A 15,351-nucleotide genomic window follows, 5' to 3' on the forward strand; every position below is an offset into this window, starting at 1 on the left:
TTAATAATAGTTGTTAATGTCTCCTTTTTCATATGTGAACTTTAATGTTCTCGGGAATTTCACGACATTAGTGATGATTTGATTATAATTTGATTTAAATTTGGTTGTACCTAATAATAAATTGAATTCTATTTCATTACCTTTATATATAGACCGATACAATTTCATGATATCACCATCATTACCAATATATTTTAATTGATATTTTTTATAACTTTTATAAGGACAATAATCTAAATTATTTATATTAGGTTTAAATTGTGAATCTAATTTTGAATAATCAATATGATATGGAAGTAAATAGTTATCAAATAAATATTTGTTTTTCGAACGAGATTTGAAACCTGTGTTAATATAAGGTGAATTCTTAGAATCTTCATAAATATTATAATATTTATATATATTGTCATAAGGAAATTTACTAAAATATTGTAACAAATAATTACTATAAGCAGAATCGAATGTAAATACGTTCCCAATTTTATTATCAATTATTTCAATACCATATAAATATTTCCTTAATTCTTCACAATATTTATTAAATTTGAGAGGCTTTTTTTTAGCTTCAAAAACTTTGCGTGCAAACATCTCATTCAATTTTTTGATAATCGTTCTAATATAATATTCATAATGCTCTGGAATTGTTTTTCTTCCAATTTTTCCATTAATAGGTGTAATTTTTTCAGTTTTGATAAAAAGTTTAATAAAATTATATTCAAATTGCTTATAATCGTCAAATTGTTTATTTTTAAATTGATCATCTGTTGTTCTTTCTAAGCTCACATCTATATAATAATTAACTAAATTGTTGTATGTTTCAACTAATGGCTTTGTACCAGTATTAAATTCAGGAGTAAAATTAAACTCCCTATAATATTTTTCATTCAGAAAATTAATAAAATTTTTAAGACTCAAATTACCTTTTAATTGTGAATTCTGATTATTTAATTCATTTTTAATCAATTTTTCGAATGAAAGTTGTTTTTCTCTTCTTCTTTTATAAATTGGATCCATATAAAAAAATAAAATGAAATAAAATATTTTTATTCTTTAAATACACTTAATAAATGTTCATCTATTTTACCTGTTACTTTACCAACTATTGAATTTAATATTTTAGTCGTTATTACTAAATCATCTGATAATTTATTACCATCAAATAATACTACATCACCAATTTCATAATCTGCGGTATTATTTACTCTAAAATAAAAATCTCCATGTGTTGCAAAATCAATAGTATCTTGTAAAATTTCTACTTCTCTTTTAATAACATCACCTATTGAAGCTTTATAACCATTTTTATGTTTAGCTACACAAATACCTAAATATTCTTTATATGTACCTGATGTTTTAACTGATGGTATACAATCTGTTGTAGATGTATTTGAAGTATATATACCATTTTCTTTTAATGAAAAAACATTACCTGTTAAAAAATACAGGTGAACCAATTTGAAATTGTGTTAAATCTTCTGAAACAGGAGCATTATGAATAATGGTTGTATTAATTGGAATTGAACCTGAGCCAGGATTGTGATTAAATACATGATTAATATAATATGATCGTATGTATTCACAACGTTCCATACCAAATCTTCAGATGGGAGTGTGTCTATCCCTCTCAGTGTGTACTCCACAGAAGATTCTCCTTGATCATCTGAAGGGGTCCCTACTGTTGTAGTTAATGCTGTGAAATACATAATTTATGATCATTAGATATTTTAAATTCCCATGTATAGCGATAAACTTCTATTTGATTCTATTGATCCATCCATAGTGTGGGTAGAATCCATAATTATTAAAGGACATTTTAATTTCAGGACAAAAAAGTTGGCCAAAAGAATAAAATTTAAATGTACTATTATCATCTACTGATTTTTAAATTCAATGATTCTGGGGCTGCTTGAATTCTATAAGTATAATCTTTTCCATAATCACCAGAATGATGTAAATCAATATATTGTCCTACTTTCTAAAACTCCATCATTTTTAATAACTGCTACTGAAGGAACACCAATCTTTATATTACTATAAGAAGGAGAAGAATTAATAGCAAAACCATTAATTGAAGTACATGTTAAATTACTAAAATTATTGTATGATTTAGTAGTGCATATTCTGTATGTGTATGAGTTTCAGGTGGGAATGATGATGGTTTATTTCGGATATCACTATAATTTGGTTTGTTAATACATAAATTTTCTACAGTTCTATTTATGAAATAATCTTTTATTTCAGGAGGCTGAGTATCATCTTCTCCTTGAGAAATACTAAATATTATTTTATTTTCTTCTTGTGAAATAGCTGCTAGTTGCCATTTATCATCATTAGATATAGTAATCTTTTTTAAATTAACATAATCAAAAGTATGTATATGCTCTGATGGCGGAAATGTTTCAGGTTTATCATTTAAATAGTTATAACTATGAGTATGAACTGTAAGTGGAGATGTTTCAGGGTTATCAGTTAAATCATTATAACTATGCGTATGTTCTGAAGGTGGAATTGTTTCAAGTTTATCAGTTAAATCATTATAACTATGAGTATGATCTGAAGGTGGAAATGACTGTGGTTTATCATTTAAATCAGTATAACTATGAGTATGATCTGATGAAGCATAGTTTACATGTTCATGATCTTTTTTAGCATAAATCTCATCATGATTATGATCATTTAAAGATATTTCAGATGTATCTACATTATTTATAGATGCACATTGAATATTGCCATTACTACCAAAACTTAATAATGATCCAGTTTTTGATTTAAAATCTAATGAATTAGTATTAGCAGTTATTCTCCATGTATTATCTTTATCATAATCTGCATTATTATGCATATCAATATATTGTCCAACTTCTACAACACCATCTTCTTTTAATGTAATAATAGATGGTACATATAATTTTGTATCCCATTTACCACCTTCTGCAGTTGATAATTGAAAACCATTTAATGAAGTAACTTGTACATTTCCATTTACTGTTAAATCATTATTTATTGTATTATGAGTATGACTTTTTGTAGAATATTTTTCATCTGATTGCGATTTATTATAATATAATTGTGGGATTGTAATCGAAGTTATAGTATTAAGTTTTTCTGTTATTTGATCATTTGTAGAATAATTTTCTAAAACTTTTTGTAAGTCATCTTGGTCAATAATTTCAGGAGCAGCAATAACATTAGTTTTTATACCTTTCGTAGCATTCTCAATACTAAACATTGATAAAAAATGATTTTTATTTAATAAATTAATAATAATTCTAACATAAAATATTCTGGATCAATTTCTTTACCATTCATTTCTTTAAACCATATTTTAAAATTTGGTTTTCTACTTTTATATTCATATTTCTTATATTTAGTTCTATTTTCATTCGTATAAATACAAAAATAATCTTCATAATGGTCACGTTCAATAAAATCAGCATGCATTGAAACATCAGATACTAAATATTCCTTAAATTTACACTTACATTGTTGTACTACTATATATCTAGGATTTTGAGAATCCACAAATTCAGGCGGAAAACGGTTTTCTTTTTGTGAAGTACAAAAATACGTTTTAGTTACAGGTTTAAGCATTTATGAAAAATAAAGTTTGCCATGCGACCAAACAATATAACCGTCGCTTTTTGACTACAAACCTCTGACCAAAGATAAATTGAATAGGATAAATGTCCGACCAAAGATAACCGGGGACAATTCGTGTTGGTTATGTGAGATTTTTGATAGGTTTATGCGAAAAGTGGTGCTAAAAGTGCTATCGTTCCTATCAAAAAGTTTCGTGTTCTCTCAAAATCGAATGCGCATTCAAATTTTCAGACGAATTGTATGGCTCACAAAAATCATTTTGATTTTTGTTGCGAGCGGAGCGAGCACACTCGGGGGATTGGAAAGGTCTGAGGCCTCCGGAGGGGTCCGAAGGGCACCTCCGGAGGCCGAAGACCTTTCCAATCCCCCGAGTGAAAACTTAAGGTCGGGAATGATCACGAGGACCCTAGGGGCCCCTAGGGTCCTCGTGATCATTCCCGACCACATTATATACCTACCTACTTCAAATGTATTAGATGGTTTATCAGTCAAATCATTATAACTATGAGTATGACCGTTTAATGAAAAACTTACATTGATGTAGTTAATGGAATTACAATTTTTTTCCATTATTTTCATTAAAACTGATATCACCATCATTATTATTAATTTTACCAAAATACATAGTATTTTCAGAAGTTCTAATTCTCCAACTATGTAATATTTCATTTTCCGCTTATTGATTTCTATTGTTTTATGTTAATTCTCACTTATATGTGCTTATTTTCACTAACTGTATTTGTTCTCACTTATATGTGTTCATTTCATTGTCTTATGTTAATTCTCACTTATATGTGCTAATTCTCATTTATTCTTATTAATTTTTTATTATATATGTTTATTCTCACTTATATGTGTTTCTTTTCATTATTTTATGTATGAACATTCGCTCAAATCATTAAATATAATTTCTCAAATATATAATTTGAACGACTTTCATTTGATATAGATAATACATAGTGAACATGGGGTTTAGTTAAAGATGAATTCAAACTTATTCTAATTTCAGAAATGGAGCTCACATGATTAATTAGATTCAAAAAGTTTACAAATTAATGTTTACATTATTATTTCAATGAGCAATTGATTTAATTATTTCCATCCAACTTGTACATAGCATCGTATATTTTTTTCTTTTTATTTTGATTGCTCTGATCGTTGTATAGATTAAATTTTATAAAATTTTATACTAATAAAACATAATTGATATATAGAACATGACAATTCATAAAAATTTATATACGAAGCAATTGATATTATTGCTCAATTTATAAAATATTAATTAAGTCAAAAATGAATTTTAATGTAACATTGATATAAAATTTGTGTTGTAATACAGAGACGATTAAATATTTTACAATATCCTTTTTCTTGATCGTAATTTATTTTGATAATAATAATTGTTTCTTTTGATTCATTTTAATTAATGCAATGTATAATGTATGCAATGTCGATAACCTGCTATTTAATAATATATGTTTCAGCATCTTTGCCAAATTTTATTTTTGTTCAAAAAACATGGCGAAAATTGTAAATTATTCAAAATGAAATTGAATGAAAATATTTTCTTAGTAAACGAATTGAGTGCCAATTTTTGAATGCGCATTTCATCTTATTCGAATTCTCCATTATTGTAGGACAGTACCCGAATTTTCCATTACAACCTCCAATTTTGACTAACAATGTGAAAATTGGAGGTCTATTAAGAGGTTTTCTTTATGTATTAAACATTGATTTCGACATAAGATTAACCCTCTTACTTCATAAATAAAAAAAAGTAATACAAACGAAATATGTGGATTTCATGAGATAATTATCCATCGTGGTGAAATACTCTCTTCGTATAACTCATTCATGAATTTGGATTGGGATTGGAAGTGGAATTCCACTTACAATAAGAAATTCTTGTTGATATGGATTGCATTTTATTCGAAGACGTGGATCCTGATAAAATTAAAGTTCTGATGTCGTTTTTGAAGACATGGGCAGATCGCTACTATCAAACGCAAGAAATTGAAGGGGCACGTACGGTGATAAATCCGGGCAAGTGGTTCATTGGTATCACTGCAAATTATTTAATGAAAGAGAGTATCGAGAATAAGGTGGATCTAGATGCACTTAGACGAAGGTCTACTGAAGTAGAGATCAAATCTGAAAAAGACGTATATCTGAACACCAGATTAAATAAGTTCATTTTAATGCAATGTAATTAAAAATTCATTCATTTTGCAATTTATATAAATAGGATATCCTAATAATATATTTGAGGTACCCCAAAATTGAATGTCTATTCAATTGTAATAAAAATCCTATCATTTAACGTTCTCCAAAAAGACGATCAAAACGAATTGAATTTCGATATAAAGTATTCAATCTCGTGATCGGTTTTCTGTCAATCGGAATAAATAATAATTTAGACTCCAGGTAATAATACTTTGAAGGTACCAACTAACGTCCTCCGGACGCGCCCTTCCGCAGGAAAAGGCTGAACTCTAAATATTTTTATTTTTGAACGACCTCAAATGACGGTCAAAATACAAAGAAAAAGTTAAAACTGACCCCCACGCCTAGTACACTTCATACTGATCACCTGTTAACGCCCTTATATAAAAAAAGTGCGCCGCGGAGTCGGGCTACGGTAGATTTGTGATAAATGCACTCATTCGCCATTAGGGCTCTCTTTGGGGGAGGGGGTACCTTGGTTCAAGGAAAAAGAAAAAAAGAAAAAAGTTCTCAATTGCCCATAGAGCGAACAAACTTTGTTCTTTTCACTATGTGCTAAGTCGAGAAGAAAAAAATAGGTTTACCAGAGAAACCGATAGAAAAAACAAAAAATCGACTCATTCAAAATATAAAAAAATTAATTGAATGGTTTACGTTTTACGATGTGACTATAAATGTATAATTAGAATTAGGAACAAATAAAAAATCTGGTGTAGCACGACTAAAATCATTTTTTCGTAAAATAAATATAATAGAGTTAGTAGAAGTAACAAATGATATAGTACAATCTGCATTATCTGGTTTTTTGTACCAAAATCATATTAATAATAATAATAGGTATGTGAACGAGATAGTTCTGTTTGATGAATAAAATTAACATATATACCAGTATAATTATCATTAAAAGAATTGGGTTCAATAACACTGATAACATAATAATGTGTTTAATCTAATGACTGACTAAAGTTAGATATATTATAAGTAAATTGTGTTAATGGAATAATATTAGAAGTACTATCATAAATAATAATTGCTGAAATCGGAATAACTACTTTAAGATTAGAATATATATCTAATGCAATACGACGGTTGATTAAACCACGAGGATAAGCAATATTGAACAGTATAATCAGCAACCCTACCATTATTCTTAAGAACTTCATAAGCTCTATCTAAATCATGCTTGGTAAGAGGTGGATTAATACGTGGCACGTACTTACGTTGTAACACACGTCCCTTATTACGAGAATAATATAATTCACTAATAGGTCCAATACGATTGGGTTCAAACATAAAAATCTTTAATAAAAGTGAAGTCACTTTGAGTTCAACCTCTTCTCTACTCTCATATTGAAATCCTTCCATTTTTCCTTTTACATATCAAATAAGGAAAAAGTCTGAAGGAGCTATATCTGGGGAGTAGGGGGGATGAGGTGCCCTTTTGAGCTTGTTGGATTCCATATATAAAGTTGTGAATCTCGACGTATGCGGTTTTGCATTGTCGGCATGTACAGTAATTTTTCTTGTGTCATTTTTATAATTTGTACCATTTTTTTTGGAAAGTTTTGATAAAATATATTTTACATAATATTGTGAATTAAATGTTTCTCCCTTTGAAAGAAAGTCAATAACAATAAAACCGTGGGCATTCCAAAAAATCATATGTATGATAGACAAGACATGACATAAAAATATTCTTAAATAAAAAATAAAACCCATTAAATTTAGTGTTTTGACTTATATCGAAAATATCGTTGTATTCATTCTATATAAAAAGATACTACGGTTGGGGGTGGAACACCTTATAAATCATATCGTCTGGTAAAAAATTATTAATATTATTTTCATTAGAATCTGAATCAGAAGGATCAGAAGGATCAGGAAAAGAAGGATTATTTGATGGATCATAATTCGAAGAATCAGTAGAAGTAATATGATTAACATTATCATTTGAATTAACAACTGAAGCATTGTAATTTGAATCATCTGAAGAAAAAGTAGATAAATTAGTAATTTTTATAAATTTTGGTACACTAATATAATTAAATTCCAAAATTGGTACTATAACATCTATTATTTTAGTTTCTTTGATAATATTGATTTTCATTTGAGGAATTTCAGCATCAAAAGTTTAATCCACTTCATTAACAGTAACTTTCAAACTTTCAACATTAGCTACTGAAGTTTTACAACCTTCAATAACTTTGATATCATGAGAAAGAACAGTTGGGGTTGAAGTAACGTTTTGATAGTCTGGTATAACATCATGACTTTTATATACAGGATTTGAAGTTTTAGTTATATTAATTGATTCAACTTTATGTTCTTCATTAATTGGTTCAGAAATTATAGTTTTATTAATAGGTATTACTTTATGTTCTTCATTAACAGGGTTGGAAGTAATAGTATTGATAATTGGTTTATTTATTAGATTATCTACTTGAGCATCTTCTGTCATAATGTTACTAATTTTGTTGATATGTAATTTATCAATTCTAGGATTAACAGTTAAAAGGTTTCTCTTAGGTATAGCTTCTAATGAATCTGTTTCAGTTGTGATTTTTCTGGGATTAAAGGATGGAGTAACTTGAAAATCTTGAGAATCGGAATTTATTATTGGAAATTCAAGTTCGGGTTTAAATGAAGATTCTTCTAAATCCGAGTCATAAATAATAGCTTGAGCTTGAATATCTTTCGTTTCTTCAACAAATGGTGAATTAGTAAAATTAAAAGTTGCATTATTTTGATTAATTGACCTGTTATCTTGACCAAATGCAATAAGATCAATTTTGGTATTGTTTTGAACTGGTGAATATGAGTTTATAAAGTTTTTCGAAAAATCATAATTGCAATTAATTTGTAATAAATTCCAAGTGTTATTAGAAGAATTGATATTTATCTGTTGTTGATTAAGAATATTATACACAATGATCTGAGCTTCATTCCTAATGTGAGAAATCTGTTCATCATTCCAAAATAATCTAAACGGGGATTCTCTAAGTCTGTTTGGTCCTATAATAAGACGCAAATCGAGTAAACCTCTGTCAAATTCCTCTATCGTTGTAGGAATGGGAGGATTGTGGGTATTAATTCTTAATATATCATGTTGAATAATAGCTTGTTCTCGTGCTAGAATAGCCCCATTTGAGTCATTACATTGTATCGGTAAAAATCTGAGAATATTAATGTCTGATGAGATAATCACCCAATCTGGTGGTGGAGGTAATGGTGCTCCTTCTGGGTCTGTTGGTGTTGGGTGGTAATGACGACCTCGTATTAATAAAATTTCTTGTTGAAATGGGAGTTCCTGATTAATTTCAAGAACAAAATCTTCATCATTTTCTTTTTGTTCGAGGTCTGGGGCTTCCTCTTCAATAATCAATTCTATCCTGTGGTCTTGTGCTGTTTTTTCATGAGTAGTGTCGGATTTTTCCGCAATATATTTATCTGATAATCTTTCCGACCGAACAAAACTGGTATCAATCGAGTGCCCTGGGGGAGTTATTTCTGAAAATCGGGTTCTCGGACGCAAAAAATCAATATTCATGAGAAATCATAAAAATCTCCTCCCGTGTACTTTTATTAATTAAATAAAGCAAACGAAAGTAGGTAAAGAAAGATAGTAAGGACTAGCCAACAGGTGTTTCTGATGAATCATCCGTTGAATGTAAGGAATCAATATGATTATCAGATGAATTAACGTTTCTCTCGAAAAACATTAATGTATAATAATCAATGTCATCAATATTATTTATCATATGATTCTCATCAGGATTTTCATTAACTTTCATTTTTTGATTTTCTTTAATTTCTGCTTGATTAGAATTTAGATCTTTATGCTCATCATTGTCCTTAATATCTAAAGAACTATTGAACTGCGACCTTACTGTCAAGTAGCATTGTAAATATAAAGAAATTAAGAATAATATTGATCCATTAAATGTAAAAGACCCAAGAACATCTCTTTCATATAAAAATGATGAATAAGTTTTTCAAATTGTTTTTCATTAATCATCTTGATTAAAGTAAGATTCTTTTGTTTAATATTTGCATGTTTGTAATTAAAAATATCTTTGATCTCCTCATCAATATTCTTTAATAAATTTAATGTATTGGCAAATATTTCTCGGAAAGACTCAATATTCATGTTTGAACTAATTGTATATTTGATCGAATCATGTGTATCAAATAAATATTTTAAGTTATATTTCGAACCATATACATAATCAATCAAAACATTGAAACATTTATGATTTTATAAATAAAATCATAATCTTTACATAAATCGATAATAATATTTGAATAAGTAAAATAAAATTTAGCAATACTTCTAAAATATTTCGTTTTATGATTAAAAATGTTAACAGGTTGAATATTCTTATAATATAATAAATTTTGGTTAAAGAGAAGATTAAGATTTATAACATTATTATCAATTACATATTGTGTAAGTTCAAATGGTTCTAAACTAACATCTAATCTAAGACATTCATTTTGATCAATAATCAATGACCTCTCTGAAGAATTAAGCAATCTAGATTTGAAATATAAACAGGTAAATGTACACTAATATTCGGGTCAGCACTAATTATAATTGATGAAGGTAATGGTTTGTTATCAACATTAAATGGGGAACATCTGTCAGAACGATAATGTGAACCTTTTAAAAGTAGGATTTCGTATTGACAAGGACGGCCATGGTCGATGGACAGAAAAGGGTAAAATCTTTGTTCTTCTATCTCGACTCCTGAGGGTAATCCTGAGACATTAAGCATATGATTAATGAGTAATAGCTGAGTAGAGTGTGGCAAAGGGGTAGACTTAATGAATTGTGGTAAATAATTAGGTATGCATTTCGAAGAATTTGCTATGTGTTGATCAAAAAGTATATTATCTTGTTGTGTAGATGGTATTGAATCATATTTTTGATTTTGAGCGTGTAGAAATGACTGTGTAAAATAATTCATCCTCCTCCAGTGTGGTTTATTCATAAATTTTCATTCAATAAGGTTAATCATAGTAAGTAAAAAAGAAATAGCATGATCTGTACTAGTGTAATTCCGATAAATCTTCAATAACGATATCCTCATCCTGATGACTTGATATAGAGTCCGATTCATTGTGTTCCGTGCTTTCTTGAGAATTAATGATATTATCGGTTAGTGAAGAAACTGTAAGTTTTAGCTTCAATAACAAATTTTACCAAGTTATTCTCTATTTTGCTAGAATATTGATTTGATAAATAATTGGAAATTTTATTGTTTTTGACAGTTTTGAATGTGTGACCTTCTAAAAAGAGTTTAATTAATTCATTGGAATGGAATTCATTATGGTAATCATTGATCACTTTTAAGAAATCAAATTGATTAAAGACTAATTATAATATAAAATCCTTAATAGATACAGTAATTTCTTCTGAGTTATTAATCAATGATCAGTGATAATTATCATTAATTATCTTATATTATATTATGATATAGAATGATCAATATAATGTTTAATGATAAATAACAAATGATGAATATTATGATTAATTAGTAATGATAAATGTATAAAATGAATTATGATAAATAATAATGAATGAATAGTATAATTAATGATAAATAAATGCATATATTAGTATGAATTATTTATAATAATTATCTAAATTTCAAACGCAATCAAATTGAAATTTAAAAATATTATCAAATAAAATTGATAAAACTGTGATATAATCAATAATTAATAATTTTCATTCATATATCGATAATAATAAAATTATTAATTTATTTTTTTTTATGGAGATATTCTCATTACGAACAAAAAATCACGTTTAAGTTAAATAACGTATGTCTAATTATTTCGAATGTGTTGTTTTTATTTATAGTTATTTTTCAAAGTGAGAATTGAATACTCATTTAATAATCCAATAGAACACAATTTTTTGGTGAATATTATCATTTCTTCGAATGAATACAAGAAATTTTAATTCAAATAAAAAATATTATAAATATATGTTTTTGAATGTGTAGATTTTATTAATGCTATTAAAATTTTAAAATTAATATATTTTTTTAAATTGATCTTATTCCATTTTGAAATTGATTTTTTGATAATTTAACATCGAATTATTTAATGATTCTATATAAGCTATAATATATATTAATTTTATCGAAAATCTTTATGTTTGATTATTATTATTTAGGTAGGTATATAATGCGGTCGGGACTGATCACGAGGACCATAGGGGCCCGGCCGGGGGCGAGGCCCCTATGGTCCTCGTGATCAGTCCCGACCTTTAGTTTTCACTGGGGGGATTGAAGGAATTTTTAATAAATAATAAAAGGTGATGAATATATTATGCTATTTTGTCTTTCAATTGAATAATTTGATAATTTTATTAATGTATTATAATAATACGCAATCTAAAAATGAACAAAATGATCAAGGTAATGTTGGAGCTTATTTTGATCGTCTTAAAGATTTAATTGCTAAAAATGATGGTACTCGTTCTTTTATTTTAAGAACTGAAGATTGTCATGATCAAAATGCACCTTTTAATCAATCTCAAGAAACTAGATTAAGAATTACTCATGGTGATCATATGATTTCACAAATAACTGAAGGTTTTATTAATTTTAAACTTAGAATAACTGTACAATTATCAAAAGCTATTTCATCTGGTAATTTAACAGATTATGAAAATTTAGCTAAAATATTTATAGGTTTTAAGAGTTCTAATCAATTATTAGATCAATTACAAATTATGTCTAATAATATTTCTACTGGTTATCAACAAAATGAATGTTGTCGTGAAGGTTATTGTTATTCTACAATTAAACCCTATGCTGAAAAAGAAAACTAGAAAATATACACATTCTTTATATGAAAATGTTTCAGAATATTCTCAATCTGTTTGTGGTACTTATGTTGATTTAAATACAATTGCAGATGGAAATAAACATGATATCGAATTTGAAATGAATCTTCCATTTGAAGATATATTAGCTTTACAAGCATTTGATTTATATCCAAATAGATTAGTTGGTGATATTGAATTAAAGTTTTATGTTAAACAAAATGGTTTAGTATGGTGTCAAGTAGATCCACGTAAAATTAAAGAAGTGAAAGAATTTTTTAGAAGATTCTTCTATTAATGCTACATTTAATAATTTACCTTTATTTACTCATGGTTTTACTCAAATAGGTAATTCTGCTAATATAACTACTACATTTAAATGTGATACTGAAACTAATCATACTATTGATACTGCATCTGAGAATGTTTCTTTATATTGTACAGGTTTAACTGTACTTTCATGTAAATCTAATATGTATGGTTTTGGAGTTAAAGAAGAAACTTTAAATCAAATAGCTCAAATACTTCAACAACCTGGAGGTTTATTAATTCCTTCACAACAATTAGATTATAATGCTTTTGCTTTAGCTGCTACTGAATCTGGTATACAGTCTACTATTAATATGCCTTTATTTAATGTTACAACTATTACAGTTGTATTTCCAAAACATGCTAATGATTATACTTGTTTCGATAATCCTATTTATAATAATGTACAATTAACTATTGCAGGTCAAAATTATCCTGATGAACCTATTTCTACTTTAGGTGCTAGATTTTTACAATATCAATTAGTTGCTTCTGATTTAGATGGTGGTATACAATGTACTAAAGAATTTGAAGATTCTTTAACTATGGATAGAAATGCTTCAAATGGTACTAGATATAATAATACATTAAGTGATGCTACTTCATTTATGCTTAATATACAATGTGAACGTTCACGTGGTTGTTACGTATTTGATGGCTTAGATTCTAATGGACAAAATATACCAATACAAATTAAGGGTCAACCTATTTATACACAAGCTAATGATACTTATTATAATGTCGATGATGCTGGAAATCATCCACCTCCACCACAATTATTCATTTGTCGTGATACTTATTTCACATTAGATTTACATAATAAATTGAAATACCATGCTAATGGTACTCCTGATGGTTATTAAATAAAAAGTAATTATTTAATATATTATAATATTATCCCAAAATATATCAATACGAAATGATTTTAAGATACCTCATATTATCATAAATTAAATAAATATAAAATGATTTTTGATTACATCCTATTATCATATATTAGATGAGTGAGGATGATCTAAAAATGTAATGTGAATATCATTGACGGTTTAATTTATATTTGATAAGTTTATTTTTTTTTTCTGTTCATATGAAATCAAAAATTATATTTTAATCAATTATTGTTCATTGATCATCTGCTAGATTTTGAAGATATCAATGGTAAGATCTTTAATTATATTTAAGTGATTCATATTTTACAATTTCGCTACATTAAAAATTTGAAGGAAAATTTGACTTGATTAATTCGATTTGAAATTTTTTTTTTCGCTCATATAAACCTCGAAAAAAAGTGATTAATGAGTTAATTCTTTAATTATTTCGAAGGCCTCATCTTCACGTATGGCTTCTAATAGTCTCCCAAGATAAATTTGGATGATGTCTCTCATATTTCCAATATCTTTCTTTTTAATCCAAGAAATCGTACCGTCTGACCAGAGCACTTGAAACTTGAACACAATGTTTCGTTCTTGATAGTTGGGAACCCATCCATGATCGAGTATATCATAAACTTCGTAGAGTCTTGTTCTTTCCATTGACAATAGTGAACAGTGATAAGGCTATTTTTTGAGTGCTCTATTAGACTTATTGATTACGTCAGATGAGATTTTTCTGAGGCTTATAATTTTAAAATTGAATTACGATGATGTTATTTTCTGATAGATTTGATCGCACTGAGTTTTTGAACTGAATAAAGACTGTACTCACAAATATTTTTTTGTTTGAATAGTTTACTAATCGTTTCCCATGATCTAGAAAATTAATTTTTATTCTAGAATAGTACATAACCGTAAAAATTGAATCTATCGTTTATCCAAAATTGGTAGAAATACGATCAAAATCAATTCAATATTTTATCACTGATCCTCTATCCATAAAAATTACGAAAAATTATTGACCATTTATTCATTCAAATGTGTCACTTTTCGAACGTTAGAAAATATCAATGACATTAAGTTTTTATTGGCAGATCGTATTTCCACGGCAAATAAACGGTCTCTGTTCAAAAAGTGAGGTGTATTTTTGTTATTCAAAAAGTCGGGCGGAATAAACCACTGGTAATTCAACAATTCGCCATGTCAATGAAGTCTTCATTTGTAAAGACATAACCTGGTTTAAGAAAGTTTTGAACAATATAATCTTTGATAGATTCTTCTTCTAAATCTGTAAATACTATATGAGTCCTCCCATGATGAGTTTTCCACGGCCTCCAGTCTGGTTCAATCACTAATTACCTTTTCCAATTTCTAATTGTTGATTCTGGAATACCGCTCATTTTGGAAATCTGATATATTGGGTGAGATCCCCGTGATATAATCTGAATCACATTCTCAATTTTCCCTCTTTTCCCGTAATTTGAATAATTGTTGTGTGGCTTTCCGCTG

The 15,351-nt window shown here is 27.6% G+C and overlaps 3 protein-coding genes across 3 annotated transcripts; 2 read left to right on the top strand and 1 right to left on the bottom strand.

Moving 5' to 3' along the window:
- Nucleotides 1-3,811: 3,811 nt before the first annotated feature.
- Nucleotides 3,812-4,102, top strand: GO595_002311 (uncharacterized protein; the record flags this gene model as incomplete). Its single annotated transcript, XM_067915207.1, has 1 exon — nucleotides 3,812-4,102. The coding sequence occupies one exon, from the start codon at nucleotides 3,812-3,814 to the stop codon at nucleotides 4,100-4,102; it is 291 nt and encodes a 96-aa protein (XP_067777520.1).
- Nucleotides 4,103-6,882: 2,780 nt separating this feature from the next.
- Nucleotides 6,883-7,116, bottom strand: GO595_002312 (uncharacterized protein; the record flags this gene model as incomplete). The annotated part of the gene is made up of 1 exon (XM_067915208.1): nucleotides 6,883-7,116. The coding sequence occupies one exon, from the start codon at nucleotides 7,114-7,116 to the stop codon at nucleotides 6,883-6,885; it is 234 nt and encodes a 77-aa protein (XP_067777521.1).
- Nucleotides 7,117-13,134: 6,018 nt separating this feature from the next.
- Nucleotides 13,135-13,833, top strand: GO595_002313 (uncharacterized protein; the record flags this gene model as incomplete). The annotated part of the gene is made up of 1 exon (XM_067915209.1): nucleotides 13,135-13,833. The coding sequence occupies one exon, from the start codon at nucleotides 13,135-13,137 to the stop codon at nucleotides 13,831-13,833; it is 699 nt and encodes a 232-aa protein (XP_067777522.1).
- Between the last annotated feature and the right edge of the window lie 1,518 nt (nucleotides 13,834-15,351).

The sequence above is a fragment of the Histomonas meleagridis genome (genome assembly GCF_020186115.1).
Source record: "Histomonas meleagridis strain 2922-C6/04-10x chromosome Unknown contig_165, whole genome shotgun sequence".
Taxonomy (NCBI): Eukaryota; Parabasalia; order Tritrichomonadida; family Dientamoebidae; genus Histomonas; species Histomonas meleagridis.